Source organism: Bos indicus, chromosome 10 (genome assembly GCF_029378745.1).
Source record: "Bos indicus isolate NIAB-ARS_2022 breed Sahiwal x Tharparkar chromosome 10, NIAB-ARS_B.indTharparkar_mat_pri_1.0, whole genome shotgun sequence".
Taxonomy (NCBI): Eukaryota; Metazoa; Chordata; class Mammalia; order Artiodactyla; family Bovidae; genus Bos; species Bos indicus.
Genome location: NC_091769.1, coordinates 46,064,166 through 46,083,363, shown reverse-complemented (window position 1 = coordinate 46,083,363; position 19,198 = coordinate 46,064,166). Strand labels below are relative to the sequence as shown.

At 37.4% G+C, this 19,198-nt stretch overlaps 1 protein-coding gene across 14 annotated transcripts in view; it reads right to left on the bottom strand.

Moving 5' to 3' along the window:
* Positions 1-19,198, bottom strand: part of HERC1 (HECT and RLD domain containing E3 ubiquitin protein ligase family member 1) — a 228,712-nt gene that overhangs the window by 123,995 nt on the left and 85,519 nt on the right. For all 14 annotated transcript variants that reach the window (XM_070797433.1, XM_070797430.1, XM_070797428.1 and 11 more), the window contains 10 exons: positions 18,179-18,306; positions 15,757-15,901; positions 15,208-15,379; positions 13,181-13,315; positions 12,683-12,848; positions 8,533-8,658; positions 6,964-7,185; positions 2,876-3,028; positions 2,619-2,751; positions 686-877 (listed from right to left, as the gene is read on the bottom strand). In XM_070797433.1, coding sequence (XP_070653534.1) covers positions 686-877; positions 2,619-2,751; positions 2,876-3,028; positions 6,964-7,185; positions 8,533-8,658; positions 12,683-12,848; positions 13,181-13,315; positions 15,208-15,379; positions 15,757-15,901; positions 18,179-18,306 — 1,572 coding nt within the window. The remainder of the gene's footprint in view (positions 1-685; positions 878-2,618; positions 2,752-2,875; positions 3,029-6,963; positions 7,186-8,532; positions 8,659-12,682; positions 12,849-13,180; positions 13,316-15,207; positions 15,380-15,756; positions 15,902-18,178; positions 18,307-19,198) is intronic.

Genomic DNA, 19,198 nt, shown 5'->3' with positions numbered 1-19,198 from the left:
CCCACACTCTGCAACAAGAGAAGCCACTGCAATGAGAAGACTAAGCACCACAACTGAAAAGTACTCTCTACAAATAGAGAAAGCCTGTGTGCAGCAACTAAGACCTGGCACAGCCAAAAAAAAATTTTTTTTTTAATTTGAAATGCTATTTTCTATAAAGTATCTAAAAAGAAAAACACAGAAAAATAGGTTCCCAATTTCTTTTACAATCAATCAGTTACCTATGTATCAAGCCAAAATACAAAATATTTTACTGTCAAATAGAGATTTAAAACTAAAAACTTTGCATTTAAGAAATAAAACTTAAATCAATCCATTGATTGTAAAATGTGTCATTATGCTGCCAACCAATTTATGAAACCAATGCTTTTCTATTATCTACTGTAAGATGTATCCAAATTAAGCCATGTCAAAATTTGAAAAAAGCATGTCTTGAAATCAATGAAATATACTACTCAAGCCTAATAATCAGATAAAGACTCAATTTGTGTCACTTTATACACAAGCAACTTTCTTAAATTTTCTCATCTCAGGTACCCACTTTACACTATAAGCTCTTAGACAGCAACAACTTTATCTTTTGATCACATTATACCCCAAAGTGTCAGATATGATTTGTCTGATGTGAGAAAAAGGAATAACTTTTCTCAAATGCATTATCTGCTCCTTTATTAACTGTACTTACCATGAAGAGGCCACTGTAACTCTTGGTCTTCCAAAAGAGCAGCAGCTGGCAGGAGTCTATTAAGGCAATCAAGAGGTGGCAACAAGTCGAGGAGGTAACTCAACAAAGGCCGAGCCACCGACACTGGGAGTAACAGGAGGGAGTTAACAATCTGGCAGAGCATACTGCCTGCAGCTGAGACGTATATCACATCTATGAAGGGTAAGAAATTTAACATGGATCAACTTTCAAACTTAAAGAAAAAGACTAATAAACTATTTTTGCCTAGAACTGGAGTACACTAATTCAATAACTCTTTGTTGAATTATTATATAACTCTCTGGTAGCTAGAGAGTTATATAATAAAATACTGGGGTCAGTATTTACTTACTTTCTGAATGCATCACAACAGACACGTTATGGGAAAGCACACATACCCTTGTGCCAACAAAATCAAATGATTATAGCATCTTCACTTAAAATGTATTAAGAATTTCTCATTCACAGATTTATTCTCATTTTCAGATTCACTTAAGAAGTATTTATTGAAGACTTACAACTATATATCGGGCACTATTATAGGTGAAAGGTGTATGACTGTGAATAAAGAACTAAAAATGCCTGCCCTCACAGTGCTTACATGTTAGTGAGGAAAAGTCTTTAATGTTTTTTAAACCAAATGTAATTTTTTAAATTAAAATATTGTGCTCCAAAATCACTGAAGATGGTGACTGCAGCCATGAAATTAAAAGATGCTTACTCCTTGGAAGAAAAGTTATGACTAACCTAGACAGCTTATTAAAAAGCAGAGACATTGTTTTGCTGACAAAGGTCCATCTAGTCAAAGCTATGGTTTTTCCAGTAGTCATGTATGGATGTCAAAGTTGGACTATTAAGAAACCTGAGCGCCAAGAATTGATGCTTTTGAACTGTGGTGTTGGAGAAGATTCCTGAGAATCCCTTGGACTGCAAGATCAAACCAGTCAATCCTGAATATTCACTGGAAGGACTGATGCTGAAGCTGAAACTCCAATACTTTGACCACCTGATGCAAAGAACTGACTCACTGGAAAAGACCCTGATGCTGGGAAAGATAGAGGGCAGGAAGAGAAGGGGACGACAGAGGATGACATGGTTGGATGCCATCACCGACTCGATGGATGTGAGTTTGAGTAAGCTCTGGGAGTTGGTGATGGACAGGGAGGCCTGGGGTGCTGCAGTCCATGGGGTCACAAAGAGTTGGACACGACTGAATAACTGAACTGAACTGAACTGAACCCTGTCATCTTAAAATGTAAATTGTGGGAGTGGGTCTGGTAAAATTTTTACAATGTTGAGAAATTCTTTTGATTTACTGTAATAACCAATTGAAAAAGTATATAATTCCTTTGCTAAGGCTAGTAAGGGGGCACTCTCTGTCCCCCTTCTGATGCCTATGTCAGAAGCTTTCTCTGTCCCTTTTTATACTTTAATAAAACTCTGCTATACACACACACACACACACAGAAAGTATTTCAAGAAGAGGATTGCAAATGCTAAAGAAAGGTAAAAAAATGGATGAAAATCTCACTTTATGCCATTTAATATTAGCCTTTTTGAGTATATGTCATCTAATTCCTTTAAATTAGACCTCTATCACAACAATGGACATCTTTTAAGATTAACCAGATCAATCACTGCTGCTGCTGCTGCTTCTGCTAAGTCACTTCAGTCGTGTCCGACTCTGTGCAAACCCCACAGACGGCAGCCCACCAGGCTCCCCCGTCCCTGGGATTCTCCAGGCAAGAACACTGGAGTGGGTTGCCATTTGTTGCCATCACCCAAAACCCAGCTCAGGAGATTCAAAGTCATTCCTACTCCACTCAGAGGTTTCAGGCCCTCTTTGGCTTTAGAAAGGGTAAAAATTCCTGCTTTATAACCACTGATTAAATATGAAACCCAGTACCAAACACACCTCTTAATTTTTCTCCAACACTGCCATTCCAAGGACTTTCTTTCAGCAAATTTGCAGAACGTGAATAAATATCCGTGGCATGAGGCAACAAGAGCTGAAGATGTTTATGAAGCAATGCCACACTGCTTGAGTTCTGAGGAAAAAAGTTTCTAAATTACTACATTGGAAGATTCAAGGTACAAAAATTTCATGGTTTACCCAAATATCTGAGTTTCAAGGTCCCTGAGAAATGACATAGAAAGCAAAGAATCACATACTTCACTTATGTTATTGATATGGCAAAATGCCAGCAGCTGTTTCTGCAGTGAACATAGCAGTTCATGAAGATGAGCGGGCTGACTGTTCTCTGAAGACGATGTTCCAAGTAGAAATTTATCACTGTTCTTTTCTAGCTCCCCAAATGCTTGATCCTAAAATGATACATAAATGAAGATTATATCTGAAGTGTCTGAAAGTGAAATTAATGTCCTACCATAAATAATTCTGATTTAAGAAACCATGGTCTCCTTTCTCTCATTATTAATCCCTACATCTTTGCTACTGCTATGCAGACATTAGCTATAAGATGGTAAGATTTATCATGCAATTTCAACTTTCTTTTCCATTTAAAAAAAGGTAATAATGTTTCACCACAAAAACTTTGAAAATGCAGAAAACAAGAAAAAGGAAAACAACAATATCCAAAGACAAAACATATCAACATTTTAATGCTACTGTTTTCCCAACCTCTTTTGTAAAGATTTTCACACACTTGAATTTCTAATAACACAATTCTCAGAAATTAATTTTATTTCTGATTATAAAAGCAGTAAGTGGACTAAAGAAACATAACAACTAAATACAAAGTATGATCCTGAATTTGGGGGACAGGGGGAGGGTGCCATAAAGGGCATTACTGGGATAACTGTATAAATTTGAGCATGGACTATATATTATACAATAGTTCTGTGTCAATGTTAAATTTTCTGAATTCAATAACTGCTCTGTTGTTATATAAGAAAGAGAATGTTCTTCTTAAGAAATGCATGCTTAAATGCTTAGTAATAGCCAGTATGATTTCTACAATTTACTTTCAAATAATGGATGGAAGAAAGGCATATATGGCTGAAGGGCACGGGATGTTTCTTTGAACAATTCTTGTGATTCGTGCATAAATTTTAAGTTATTTCAAGTTAAAAATATTTTTTAAAAAGAAATAGTGTAAAAAATTTAGAACATTCTAAAACTGTATTTTTTTAAAGAAAGTTTAAATCACCACTTAGCCAACCACTGTATCTAATATTTTTTCTGTATTTCTTTTCGTCTTTTTTCATAAAATTACATATTCTATTTTTAGTCTCTTTTCTAACAGATCTATAAATATTTTTTGTATTTTCATAAACCATGTGTACATGAAATCTGAGACAAAATAGTCCACTGAGCATATATAATTTATATAACCATTCCCCAATTTTTAGATATTTTAGTTGTTTCCAATTTCTATTTCTTATAAATAATAATGTGATAAACACCCTTATGCACAAACTATGGTCTTTGTTTATAATATGCAAGAGAAAGTCTCAGAATATTTTAAGGCCCTCACTGTATAAGCACCATTTTAAGTGGGCAAATAAACACTGCTAGAGACTGAATGTGTTCCTTCAAAATTCTTAGGTTGAACCTAATCCCCGATGCAGTGGTATTTGAAGGTGGGGCCTCTGAGAGGTGATTAAGTCATGAGGGCAGAGTGACCTTATAAAAGGAACCCCAGAGAGTTCCCTTGTGTGAAGACACAGCAAGAAGACAGCTGTCTATGAACCAAGAAACAGGTACCACCAATCTGCTGCCTCCTTAATCTTGGACTCTCCATCTCCGTAACTGTGAGAAATAAATTGTGTTGTATATAAGCTGTCCACTCTGTGGTATTCTATTATAGCAGCACAAACAGACCAAGACAAGCAGTCTTATTCTAAAATCTTAGGACAAGACAAATTGGTTTAAATTATATCAGAAAGAAACAGTAATTTACGATTTTCAGCCTAAAAGCAGTTATTACAGTTAGTATTTTATTTCCATTTCCATATAATATACACATCTGCTGCTGCTGCTACTAAGTCGCTTCAGTCGTGTTCACATCTACTTCAGCCCTAATGGCATTAGAAAGGCAATACTTTAATAGAACTTTGGGGAAAAATTTCAATCAATACCAAATGGATATACTTATAACATTGTTTCCATTCCATCTGCAGCCAAACATCAGATCAAATTTATATTCTTAAATCTGAAAGAAAATAATTCTACAGGAACAACTGTCACTCTGACTTAATCAACAACCTTTTAAGTTGGGCAGAATACAACACTAAGTGAAAGTCACTCAGTTATATCCAGCTCTTTGTGACCCCATGGACTATACAGTCCATGGAAATTCTCCAGGCCAGAATATTGGAGTGGGTAGTGGCTTCCTTCTTCAGGGGCTCTTCCCAACCCAGGGATCGAACCCAGATCTCCTGCATTACAGGCAGATTCTTACCAGCTAAGCCACCAGGGAAGCCCAAGAATACCGGAATGGGTAGCTTATCCCTTCTCCAGTGGATCTTCCCGACCAAGGAATTGAACCGGGGTCACCTGCATTGCAGAAGGATTCTTTACCAACTGAGCTACTAGGGAAGACTTGTACTGAAAAAAGGAATATACAGACCTGACCCTGAAGAGTAGGAGACAACATGAAATGATACACAAACACTTTGAAGTTTAGTTACACAGTACACTTTGACTCTAAAAACTGATAAGAGGTAGTAAGTTATAGTTACATGGTTAGAAAAGGTTATTTCAGCAAGGCTTCCTAGAAGCCTTCCTGGGCTTCCCTGGTGGTTCAGAAGGTAAAGAATCCATCTGCAAGGTAGGAGACCCAGGTGTGATCCCTGGGTTGGGAAGATTCCCTGGAGAAGGGAATGGCTACCAAGTCCAACATTCTTGCCTGGATAATCCCCTGGACAGAAGAGCCTGGCAGGTTGCAGTCCATGGGTTTGCAAAGAGTCAGACACAACTGAGTGACTAGTATACTTCTCATGCAGTTATAATTACACGGTTAGAAAATGTTGTTTGAGCAAAGCCTTCCTAGAACAGTCAAGTGTTAAAGAAGTCACAGACTGGCAGACAAGTAGAGAAGAGATAGATGTGCTACACACAAGCTCAGGACAGTGTGGTGTATAAGCCAAATGATGAAGGGTCTGAAAAAGTTTTGATTTAATAAAACGAGGTTATTTAATACAACAAGGTTATTCTAGCAGTAAGATGCTGAGAGGAGACCAGTGACAGTGACAACAGTTAAAACACTGTTATTACCATTAGGTCATGATGGTATGGATTAGAACCCATAGAAATGGAAAGGAAAAAAGAGAACAATCTAAGAAACACCAGAGAGTAAGAATTAAGGGCATTCTAATAAGAAAAAGCAATACTACTGTCCATTGTCTTTTCTCCTACTGACCAGCCTATTTTTAGTCACTATCAACCATACTGTTTAATTATAAGATCCTATCTGGTAAGATTAATCCTTTCCTCATGATTCTTCTCTTGCAAAATGTTGTTGACTATTTTTACCTGTTTATTCTTACACATTAATGTCAGAAAAAATTTGGTAAAATTCCAAAATAAATCTCTTCGGAATTCTCAACTGTAAGTCACTTGGCACCCACAATATTTGAGAATATCTGACACATTTCCCCCCTTTTGGGAAGTGGAGTCTAGTTTTATTTATTTCCTAAGTGTTTAAATGTCAAAATACTTTGACCTGAAATGATCCCTCAGTTAAGTTCAGTTCAGTTCAGTCGCTCAGTCGTGTCTGACTCTTTGTGACCCCATGAATTGCAGCACGCTAGGCCTCCCTGTGCATCACCAACTCCCAGAGTTCACTCAAACTCATGTCCATCGAGTCAGTGATGCCATCCAGCCATCTCATCCTCTGTCGTCCCCTTCTCCTCCTGCCCCCAATCCCTCCCAGCATCAGGGTCTTTTCCAATGAGTTAACTCTTTGCATGAGATGGCCAAAGTATTGGAGTTTCAGCTTTAACATCAGTCCTTCCAAAGAACACCCCCAGGACTGATCTCCTTTAGAATAGACTGGTTGAATCTCCTTGCAGTCCAAGGGACACACCCTTCAAAAAAAACCAACCCAAGTATTTTTTTCTTTTTTTTTGGCCACACTTTGTGGAATGTGGGATCTTAATTCCTTGATCAGGGATCAAACCTGGGCCTCCTGCACTGGAAGTGCAGAGTCTTAACCACTGGACTGGACTGCCAGGGAAGCCCCCAACCCACGTTTTCTTCTTCTTTTTTCTTTTACTACAAAAAAAGGGCAACTTACTGTATAAAATCCTAAATTTCTTAAGAGAGTCTTCATCAAAATTTCAGCCAGATGAGTGTCTGGATGGCAGCTCTGAGTGCCATAAGGTTGATCTGACAGGTTTCCATAGCCAGTACATACGGAAGAGAGGTCAGCAGCATCAGAGGGTGAGCTATACCCAAGTAAGGAGGCTACATGGGTATGATCTTGCAAACTTGTCAGAATAATATCCAGTTGCATTCTCTAAAGAAAAATATTCCCATGGATGAAATAGAACAAATAATTAGCTTAAAATGCACCAGAAAACTAAATTTTAAAAAAAATCCCAGGGTGGGGGGGAAAAAACTATAATGATGCTAACTAATGTGTTTTATATCCTAATAGACAGTAATCTTTTCTTTTTTTTTATTTTTTTTTTAAATTTTATTTTATTTTTAAACTTTACATAATTGTATTAGTTTTGCCAAATATCAAAATGAATCCATCACAGGTATACATGTGCTCCCCATCCTGAACCCTCCTCCCTCCTCCCTCCCCATACCATCCCTCTGGGTCGTCCCAGTGCACTAGCCCCAAGCATCCAGTATCGTGCATTGAACCTGGACTGGCATCTCGTTTCATACATGATATTTTACATGTTTCAATGCCATTCTCCCAAATCTTCCCACCCTCTCCCTCTCCCATAGAGTCCATAAGACTGTTCCATACATCAGCATCACTTTTGCTGTCTCGTACACAGGGTTGTTGTTATCATCTTTCTAAGTTCCATATATATAGTAATCTTTTAGAAAATGTGTAGTTTTTTTAAAAGCTATCCCATTAATACCATTTTAGAAACTGCAACTTAAAGAGTTGTATTACATCCTTACTACCTGAAACTCTAAGCTAAAATGGCACACTATACATAATAATTTTAGCGCTATGAGGAGGAAACGTCAGCAGATAAATTACAGTACACATTCTTCTACAAAATTACCAATGAAACTATCTATTCTAATGTTTAAAATACATCACTTGAAATCTAAACTAATGCAAAATACTCATTGGAAAGCATCTGTGGCTATTATACTGCCAGTAACACTTTTTCCCTCAAATCTGTAACTCTACAATTGATTGTTCAATTTGATTGAGCAAAATGTACTTATTTTAATGCACAAATGACAATAAAATGGAAAGAAGAAGCATACTCATATCATCAAGAACTTTTCACAACAGTCATCTTCCTTTACTTTTTATATAAACTATTTCAAACAAAGTTCTGGGCATGAAACCAACAGTAGCTCATGCCCTTGATTTCAACTCCACAAACTACAAATAAATTCAGTTCTCTGGCTAGACGGTGTAAACAACATTGGAAAAATTAGACATAATTTTAATAATGAGCCCCAAATCACTTAAGTTATCACTTGCTTCACTTTCATTAGAAGCCTGGGAACTCTTCCAACACAAAGCATTAAATACTAGAATGTACCAGACTCATAAAGTGAAGTATTATTTCATGAACACTGGCAACTGATTAGTTTTATTTCCCTCTCAGTCTTTTTTTGATAATATAGTACTGGTTTACTTAAATACCAGACAAAGGCTCACCTGTCCTTTAGATAAGCTTTCCCATCTATCAGGTCCTTGGGGTAAAAGAGAATGAAGTAATTCCATACGTTCTCGTAAAGGAGGTAACAGCATGGTTGCTCCCACTGACAGAGTTTCAATTACAACCTTATATTAAAAAAAAAAGTAGATTTATTTGGCTTGGTTCTTACATTTTTAATAGGAACACATAAAAAATAAATCCACAGACTACTAAGATCAAAGAAATCTAAAGAAGGTGGACCATAGAAGTCTAAAGAAGGTGGCATCTGAATAAAAGAAAGCATGACAAATCCTTCTTTAGACGTCTTTAAGAGGACTAGAATTTTGGATTTGCCACTACATAGCTAATCATCATGCAATAAATATTCAGTGTTGAGTCTAATAGTGTCGAGCCAGATAAAGCTCTTTGAAAAGTGCTAGGAATGTAGCAACAAACAAGACACATAAAAGCCGTGCTTACATAAACATATAGTCTAATAAGAAAAAGAGACCCTGAGTAAGCAATTTTAAGTGTGAAAAGAGTCACACAGAAAAAGTAAAATGAAATGCAAACTTGAGTGAGCACCCATACATAAATGCAATTAACACAGTCTATGGGCTACCCAGGTGGGCGCTAGTGGTAAAGAACCTGCCTGCCAATGCAGGAAACATATAAGAGATGCAGGTTCAAGCCCTTGGTCTGGAAGACTCACTGGAGGAGGGCATGGCAACCCGCTCCAATATTCTTGTCTGGAGAATCCCTTGGACAGAGGAGCCTAGTGGGCTACAGTCCATAGGGTGGCACAGAACCAGACATGACTGAAGCAACTTAAGCACACTTGCATGGGCTCATCATGGAGGGTCTCCCTGAGGATTAGGCATTTAGGTTAAAAACAGAGCAGGCCTTAGCCAAACAAATGTCTAGGTAGCAGGAACAGCTTAAAAAATAGCTCTATTATCTTAAGCCTCAAACTTCTCTGGGTCATAGCTTCTTTATCACTAAAATAATGGTGCTGAATAAGAAAAAAAGAAACACTCTATATGATTAAGAAAAGAGCTCTTGACGGACTCTCTCTCTCCCACGTGCGCGTGCTCTTTTCTTTCTTTCTCTCTCTTTGTCTCTCTCTCTCTCTCTCTCTCTCCTGCTATCTTCTAAATAAAATAGAGCTGTAACACTGAAAAAAAAAAAAGAAAAGAGCTCTTATAAATTAAAAACATAAGAAAATAAAACCTCAATAGCAGGGTTAGAATATAAAAATTAAATTTCTCATAAAGTAGAGGAGAGAAAAGATAAAAAACAGGAAAGAAAACCTAAGAAAATTAAGAGGAATGACCTAGGAGGTCTATTACCCAATAATGAGTTTCAGAGAGAAAGAACATAGAAAACAGTGAAAAGGAAATCATCACACACTTCAAGATAATTTCTTAATACTGAAGGCTATGAGTTTCCAAATTAAGAATCTATCCAAATATACGTGACAACGGATAAAACTGGACCCACAACAGTTCACATCATTTTAAAATATGAAAACAGAGAAGTAGAACTTGTTATAGAATCCAGAAAGGAAAAGATATCCATAAAAGGATTAAAAATTTGAATAGCATAGATTTTCTCACTAACAATCTGAAAGCTAGAAGAATTTTTCTACAATTCTTATGGGAAAATCACTGTATCAGTTTTGCTTTTTTTTTTAATTGACATATAATTCACATCATAAAATTTACTTTTGAAAGTATAAAATTCAGTAGGTTTAGTTTATTCAGAGTTGTGTAACCATCACCACTATCTAATTTAGGACATTTTCATCACCCTCAAAAAAACCTTGCCCATGAACAGCCACTTCCCATCTCTTCCTCACCCAAAACTTCTGACAACAAATTAACCTACCTTGTGTCTCAATGGATTTGCTTACTCTGCACATTTCATATAGTATGTGACCTTCTGTGACTCATTTCTTTCATTTAGCATGGTTAGAAGATTCACCCATGCTGTAGCCTGTATAAGTACTTCATTCCCTTCTATAGCTGAATAACATTACATTGTATGGACAAACATTTTGTTCATCCCTTCTCCAGCTGACAGACATTTGTTTGTTTCCACTTTTTGGCTATAATGAATACTACTGTTATGAACATTCATGTACAAGTTTTTAATAAATTCTCAGATATAGACACAGGTGGAATTGCTACTTTATATAGTAACTGTACGTTTAACTATTAACAGAACTACCTGTTTTCCAAAGTGGATGTATCATTTTATATTCCCATTAGCAATATATGAAGGTTCCAATTTCTGTACATCTTCACCAATGCTCGTTATTATCAGGTTTCTGTTGTTGTTGTTGCTGCTGCCGCCCTGGGTCTTTGTTGCTGTGTGCAGGCTTCTCATTATGGTGGATTACTTTATTGCAGAGCACAGGCTTCAGCAGCTGCAGCTCGCAGGCTCTAGAGCACTGGCTCAGTAGTTGTGGCACATGGGCATAGTAGCCCTGTGGCATGTGGAATCCTCCTGGACCAGGTTTCAAACTCATATCCTCTGCAATGGCAGGCGGATTCTTAACCACTAGACCACCAGGGAAATCCTATTATCAGTCTTTTTGATTACAACGATTCAGTGGGTATGAAATAGTATCTCACTGTGATTTTAATTTGCACTTCCCTTATGCCTAATGATGAACATTTCTTTCACGTACATAACTGCCCTTAGGTATTTCTTCTTTGAAGACACGTCTATTCAGATTTTTGACTCATTTTTTGATTGGGCTGTCTTTTTACTGTTGAGTTGCAAGAATCTTTTATATATTCTGGAAACTAGAATCTTATGAGACACGACACATGATTTACAAATCTCTCTCCCATTCTGTGAGTTTTATTTTTATTTTCTTGATATTGTCATTTTAAGCATAAATGTTTGTTAATTTTTAAAACAACAAAGACTACTAGCAGCATTTGGAAGTGCTCTTTCAAAGCTGTTGAGCAGGCACAAATTTCTTGTTTCAGATCAAGTGTTATGTCTTCAACTTAAGTGTACTCTTCTTTGGTCCTGATGGATGTTTCAGAGTTTGTTCCTTGCCTGAAAGCTGTTGAGCAGGCACAAATTTCTTGTTTCAGATCAAGTGTTATGTCTTCAACTTAAGTGTACTCTTCTTTGGTCCTGATGGATGTTTCAGAGTTTGTTCCTTGCCTGATCTGTACTTGAAGCAACAGTTTCAAGTGGTAAATAAAGTCTAATTTGTCACTCTTCATAACCAACAGCTCAGCATTCCCTCTCCAGCACCAGCATAAAAATAAATGTATTTCAATTTTTATGAAGTCTAATTTATCTTTTTTCTTGGCTGCTTGTGTTTGGGCATCATATCTAAGAAACCATAGTTCAATTCAAGGTCATAAAGACGACAGATGAGCAAAAATTTAATATATACAAATAGCAAAAGATTATTCAGCCTTAAAAAGGAAATTCTGACACATGCTACTTAACATGGATAAATTATGACAATGTTATGCTAAGTGAAAAAAACCACTGACAGAAAGACAATGTATGATTCCACTTTTATGACATATAAGTGTCCAAATCATAGAGAAAGAAATTATGACATACAAGTGTCAAAATCATAGAGAAAGAAAGTAGAATAGTAGTTGCTAATGGCTGAAGGGAGGGGGAGAATGGTATGTTTAATGGGTACAGAATTTCAATTTGTAAGATGAAAAGAGAGAGATAAACAGTGGTGATGGTTGTACAACATTATAAATTTATTTAATATCACTGAACTGTATACTTAAAAATGGTTAAGATAGCAAAGTTTATGTTGTGTGCATTCTACCACAATAAAATTGGGTACTTGTGCTCAGAAATTCATCTTCTGGTGGAAAAGAGAAACACAGTTGTAAGCAGACAACTACAAAACAATGTGATGTGATGAGAACATACATGGAGAAATCAAACCTGGCAGCAGAGCAGGAAATGAAAGGTTTCTCAGAAGTGACATTTGACCTTTAGGTTAGACAAGCTAACAAAAAGGACAAGTTGACAAAAAATTTACTCCCACCAGGAAAACAGAAGTAACAGAAAGAACATCCAGTTGAAATTTACCAACACAAAGCTGAATTTACAGGCTACAACCTCAAGGAGAAATGTGACTGAGACATAGATGTACAAGTCTTATACTCTTACCTCTTGGATTTCATCTGGGACAGTTGAGTCCATCAGTCTGAAGAGCAAATTTCGAAGCGGACCTGCCTGTCTCCCAAGGATGCTAGTAGCTACCCCTCCCGCAAGTGCAAGAGCAAGGTGATTTGAAAGCAGCTTCAGGCACAGTTTGAGGAAATTGTGGTGTTCCCTGAAACCAAATAAACTGCTATAAACTTCTGGAATATAAAAGAGCATGTGCTATCTACTTTGGGTAACATTTTTTTTCTCTTTAAAATTTTTTTCAAATTATGACTAACAGTAATTTTAAAATCATGGTTCATGAATTTATGGATAATTTTTCCTAAAGCTTATTATCAGTAAGTATGGATGTTGAGCTCTTTTTTAAATAAAATTTCATATAATTGAGGGAGAAACTGAGTAAGAAAGAATAACTCAAAATTCAAAATGAGTAATTGATATGTGTGCACGTGTGCACATACACACAGACACATACAAATACACATATACTATATAACATACCTTGATGAAGGGAAAGGGAGTGGGGGAATCTCACTGTTTATTTTATCACAATATCTCTCAAGAAATGAACGAAGGTGTGAGAAGGTACTCTCTTCAAGATCTACACAATAAGGTCGGTGCCAGGCAACAACTTGTCTAGAAGGAAGCATAAGAAAATCATGAAATACCCTTAACGTGAAATTTTCACACACAATCAAAAATAAAAATTAAGGGTACTAAAGTTGAAACATATCAATAAGATATACAAAGACCTTTCTGATTAAAAAGGTGATAAAAACCCTTCATTTTAGCGACTGAAGAAGACCAAGAATATGCCATTTCTAGAATTCTTCAAGAAGGAAATATATGCTATGCTATGCTATGCTATGCTAAGTCACTTCAGTCGTGTCAGACTCTATGTGACCCCATAGACAGCAGCCCACCAGGCTCCCCCGTCCCTGGGATTCTTCAGGCAAGAACACTGGAGTGGGTTGCCATTTTCTTCTCCAATACATGAAAGTGAAAAGTGAAAGTGAAGTCGCTCAGTCATGTCCGACTCTCAGCGACCCCATGGACTGCAGCCTACCAGGCTCCTCTGTCCATCGAATTTTCCAGACAAGAGTACTGGAGTGGGGTACCATTACCTTCTCCACTTAATCTTAGCCACTACTTAATTTAGGAGGTCTAGATATTCATTCACCTTAAGTCAAAGTGCTGAACTGCATGAATTACTACAGCCCCTTCTGGTTCTTAGGATCCATAAGATGTACAGTTCATATTAAGAAAAATAGCCTGACTCTGTACAGTGATATCTTGAAATGTAGTGGGTGGGCCAAAAAGTTTGTTCAGGTTTTTCTGTAGGATTTATGGAAAAGCATGAAAGAACTTTTGGCCAACTCAATACTAAAAGAAAACCTGTTCAAAACTCTTGTGAAAATTTTCAAGATCTTGGAAATCATTTTCTACATATAAGGTAGAAAGCTGAAGATTTAACACTGACACTAAGTTATTTATATTCAATTTATAGTATTTTCAGCTTTTGTTTTAGAGGGTAATTATCTACAGATGTTTAAAATCGGTCAAAATGTTATAATAAACCACATCTGAACCAAAGGTTTAGAATACAAATACAAACATCTGAACATAGCTGAAATAACTCCCAAATTTCTTAAAATTCAATCTTTAAATATTGGCTAAAAATTATCTGATTATCTAAAACCATATGGTTATCATGTTGCTGCTGCTAAGTCACTTCAGTCATCTCCGACTCTGTGTGACCCCATAGATGGCAGCCCACCAGGCTCCCCCGTCCCTGGGATTCTCCAGGCAAGAACAATGGAGTGGGTTGCCATTTCCTTCTCCAATGTATGAAAGTGAAAAGTGAAAGTGAAGTCGCTCAGTCGTGTCCGACCCTCAGCAACCCCATGGATTTCAGCCCACCAGGCTCCTCTGTCCATGGAATTTTCCAGGTAGGAGTACTGGAGTGGGGTGCCATTACCTTCTCTGATGGTTATCACGTTAGGAAAAAGTTAAATTTCTGCAAAAGGTAACTTCCTTTATCTAAAAATATGGCCACTGCTTAAAAAAACAATGACACAGATAAAGGGCATGGAAACTAATTAACTATTATTAAAAATCAATAACACCTAGTTCTGATTTTGATTATTTTATTTAGTTTCCTCCTGATAAGTGGACACAATTTTTAAGATCAGTATCTGGAGAGAGAGAAGGAATTCAAAATGTTTAAAAGACATTTAAATTAAGATAGTATTTTAATGTACAATATAACTTCTTGCTTATGAAATACATTTAACCTCAACATTCAAATTGAAAGATATCTAGATGGCATGTGTATGACAGTAAAAAAGTCATTATCAGAAATATTCAGAAGAGTATTTGAATAAAAAATAATTTAATAAAAATTAAAAATTTATTTTGAATAAAAATTATTGTTGAATAATAAATGAACAATGTTCAATTATTTCTGCTTTTATTAGTGTTTTTGCTGTTAATAAAACACAGGAAATTTTAAACAGGGGTACACTTACCTGTCCCTAGGAAGAGCAGTCCATGCTAGACTATGTGATGTTCCAGCAGAGATCTGTTGAATAGCTATGCCATCTAAGCCACTTACTTTCTTTGGTTTAGTAATAGGACCTGTGGAGTTTCCTTGTCCACACTGCCCCATTGAGTTATTTCCCCAGGCATAAACTTCATTATCTGCAAACAAAACATAAAGAACAAATGAAAACTCAAATTTAAATGTAAAACACTGGAATTCCCCAGTGGTCCAGTGATTTAAGAATCCACCTGCCAATGCAGAGGACACAGGTTTAATCCCTGGTCTGGGAAGACCCCACATGCCACAGAGCAACTAAGCCCATGCCCCACAACTACTAGGCCCACATGCCACAACTATTGAAGCCTGCACACCCTAGAACCCACAATTCGCACACAGCAAGAGAAGCCACCACAATGAGAAGCCCGCACACTGCAACAAAGATCCAGCACAGCCCAAAAAAAGAGAAATAAATAAATATAAAACACTTATGAAAGGTACTATTTAACACTATCTCTTTAAAAACAAATGATCTTACCATGAGAAAGAGCCAAACAATGACTGTCTCCAATAGAAATATCAACTATTCTTGTGGCAGCCAGTTCTTCAATAAGCTTTGGTCTCAGTGCAGTAGCTTCTGATGAACCACAACCTAGACAAGCTCCACAGCCCCAAGCATAGACCTGAAACAAACAAAAATACACTATATGTTAGGGTTTCCCTGGTGGCTCAGGAGTAAACAATCCGCCTGCCAATGCAGGAGACACAGATTCGATCATTGTCAGTCTATTACCGTAGCTTTCGCTTTATGGCAGAAAGTGAAGAGGAACTGAAGAGTCTCTTGATGAAAGTGAAAGAGGAGAGTGAAAAAGCTGGCTTAAAACTCAACATTCAAATAACTAAGATCATGACATCCGGTCCCATCACTTCATGGCAAACAGATGGGGAAACAATGGAAACAGTGACAGACTATTTCTGGGGGCTCCAAAATCACTGTAGATGGTGATTGCAGCCATGAAATTAAAAGACACTTGCTCCTTGGAAGAAAAGTTATGACCAACCTAGATAGTTCATTAAAAAGCAGAGACTCTGAATATCTAGTCAAAGCTATGATTTTTCCAGCAGTCATGTATGCATGCGAGAGTTGGACTATAAAGAAATCTGAGCACCGAAGAATTAATACTTTTGGTTATTGGTTCAATGGAGAAGATTCTTGAGAGTCCCTTGGACTGCAAGGAGATCCAACCAGTTCATCCTAAAGGAAATCAGTCCTGATTATTCACTGGAAGGACTGATGCTAAAGCTAGAGCTCCAATAGTTTGGCCACCAGATGCAAAGAGCCATCTCATTAGAAAAGACCCTGATGCTGGGAAAGATTGACAGCAAAAAGAGAAGGGGACGACAGAAGATGAGACGGTTGGATGGCATCACCGATTCAATGGACCTGAGTTTGAGCAAGCTCCATGAGTTGGTGATGGACAGGGAAGCCTGACATGCTGCAGGCTGCAGTCTGTGGGGTCACAAAGAGTCAGACATGACTGAGAGACTGAACTGAACCAATTGCCAGAGCTGGACCCTTTCCACCACCAACGAACAGAGGGAGGTTAAAACATGCATGGAGAAAATCAAAAGTTTAAAGGGATTATACAATTCTGACTATCTTAAGCCTGAGTAACCCTTTTCCAGAAACACCTAACCCTCTCAGATTATTTTCCATCTGGAAATATTCTCCTTGATCTCTCTTTTGATCTCCTTCTTGCCTTCTTAGTTTATATCACTGATTCCAGCAGAGTACATCATGACAAACGCTGGGCTGGAAGAAGCACAAGCTGGAATCAAGATTGCCGGGAAAAATATCAATAACCTCAGATATGCAGATGACACCACCCTTATGGCAGAAAGTGAAGAGGAACTAAAAAGTCTCTTGATGAAAGTGAAAGAGGAGAGTGAAAAAGTTGGCTTAAAGCTCAACATTCAGAAAACGAAGATCATGGCATCTGGTCCCATCACTTCCTGGGAAATAGATGGGGAAACGGTGGAAACAATGTCAGACTTTATTTTTTGGGGCTCCAAAATCACTGCAGATGGTGACTGCAGCCATGAAATTAAAAGACGCTTACTCCTTGGAAGGAAAGTTATGACCAACCTAGATAACATATTGAAAAGCAGAGACATTACTTTGCCAACAAAGGTCCGTCTAGTCAAGGCTATGGTTTTTCCAGTGGTCATGTATGGATGTGAGAGTTGGACTGTGAAGAAAGCTGAGTGCCAAAGAATTGATGCTTTTGAACTGTGGTGTTGGAGAAGACTCTTGAGAGTCCCTTGGACTGCAAGGAGATCCAACCAGTCCATTCTAAAGGAGATCAGTCCTGGGTGTTCTTTGGAAGGACTGATGCTAAAGCTGAAACTCCAGTACTTTGGCCACCTCATGCGAAGAGTTGATTTACTGGAAAAGACTCTGATGTTGGGAGGGATTGAGGGCAGGAGGAGAAGGGGACCACAGAGGATGAGATGGATGGATGGCATCACCGACTCGATGGACGTGAGTTTGAGTGAACTCCAGGAGTTGGTGATGCACAGGGAGGCCTGGCGTGCTGCGATTCATGGGGTCGCAAAGAGTAGGACACGAACAAAGAGCGACTGAACTGAACTGAACTGAACTAATTCTCTCTTTCCCCCACTATTCATGAGTTCTAGGAAAAGGTTTAAAGGGTATTTAGTGCTAGAAGGCTTTTTAAAATTATCTTAATACAAAGAACATGGAGTTAACAGGAAGTCTATCTAGCTCACAAAGGTCAAGTCAGAAAACTTCGTTCCTTCTCAGATACTCAACTTCTTCAAACAGGAGAAAATATTTCCTTTGAGTAGATTAACTTCAAAACTTAAATACGATTATTACTTTTTAGTCACCTGGCCCTCTGAAATACTCTCAACCTTTTATGCTCATCCCTTAGTCTTACCTGCCCTGTTGATGTCAAAGCAAGTGAAGACTGACTTCCAGCACAAACTTTACGAATGAACATTCCTTGTAAAGCTTCAATAACTTTAGGTTTATACACTCTGTTGGTATCACCATGGCCAAGTTTGCCTATAAAAATAAACACATTCAAGTTAAACAACTTATTTGTTTCAAAGAAACTTTACTCTTTTTCTAACTATTAATGTTCATAATCATCACTAACCTTTCCATGACTAACCTGACATATTGTTCACATCTTAGAAAGCTCATCTGAGAAAACTTAGAAACATCTTAGAAAACTTAAGAGTTTCTGATAGCAGAGGATATTAACAAATGAATGGTTTCATTATAAGAAAAAAAACCAGTAAATAGGTTTCTTCAATTTCAAGCAATAAAAACCACTTTAAGAGAGATACACAAAATTCATTTACTGTCTTTCTCCTCTTTAATGGTCATATTTCTAACTTCACATTTGCTGATAAAATAAACAGGTCCTATACAAGAATGTGTGGTCTTCTCAGATGGCACTAGTGGTAAAGAACCTGCCTACCAAATCCAGAGATATAAGAGATGTAGGTTTGATTCCTGGGTAGGGAAGATTCCCCTGGATCTACTCCCAATATTCTTGCCTGGAGAATCCCATGGACAGAAGAGACTAGGACAGAGGGCTATTGTCCATAGGGTCACAAAGAGTCAGAAAGGACTGAAGCGACTTAGCACACACATTCAAGAATATGTATACATACAATTATTTTTTATTTTTTTAAAAAGACTCAATAATTCACCAAACAGAAAACTTGGCAAATCACCGGGGGGGGGGAGGGGGGGGGGCAAGAAATTCCCTAAGAAGTAAATACAAACTAAATACCATTTTCACTATTGAAACTGTTTTTAAAATCATCTTAGTTTTAATTGCCAGTATTGTTGAGGAATATAGGGAAGTGAGCATTCTCATATTGCTGGTAGGAGTGACTAAGAAATGTAGGAAAAGACTGTCATTCACTACTCTGTTTTTGATACT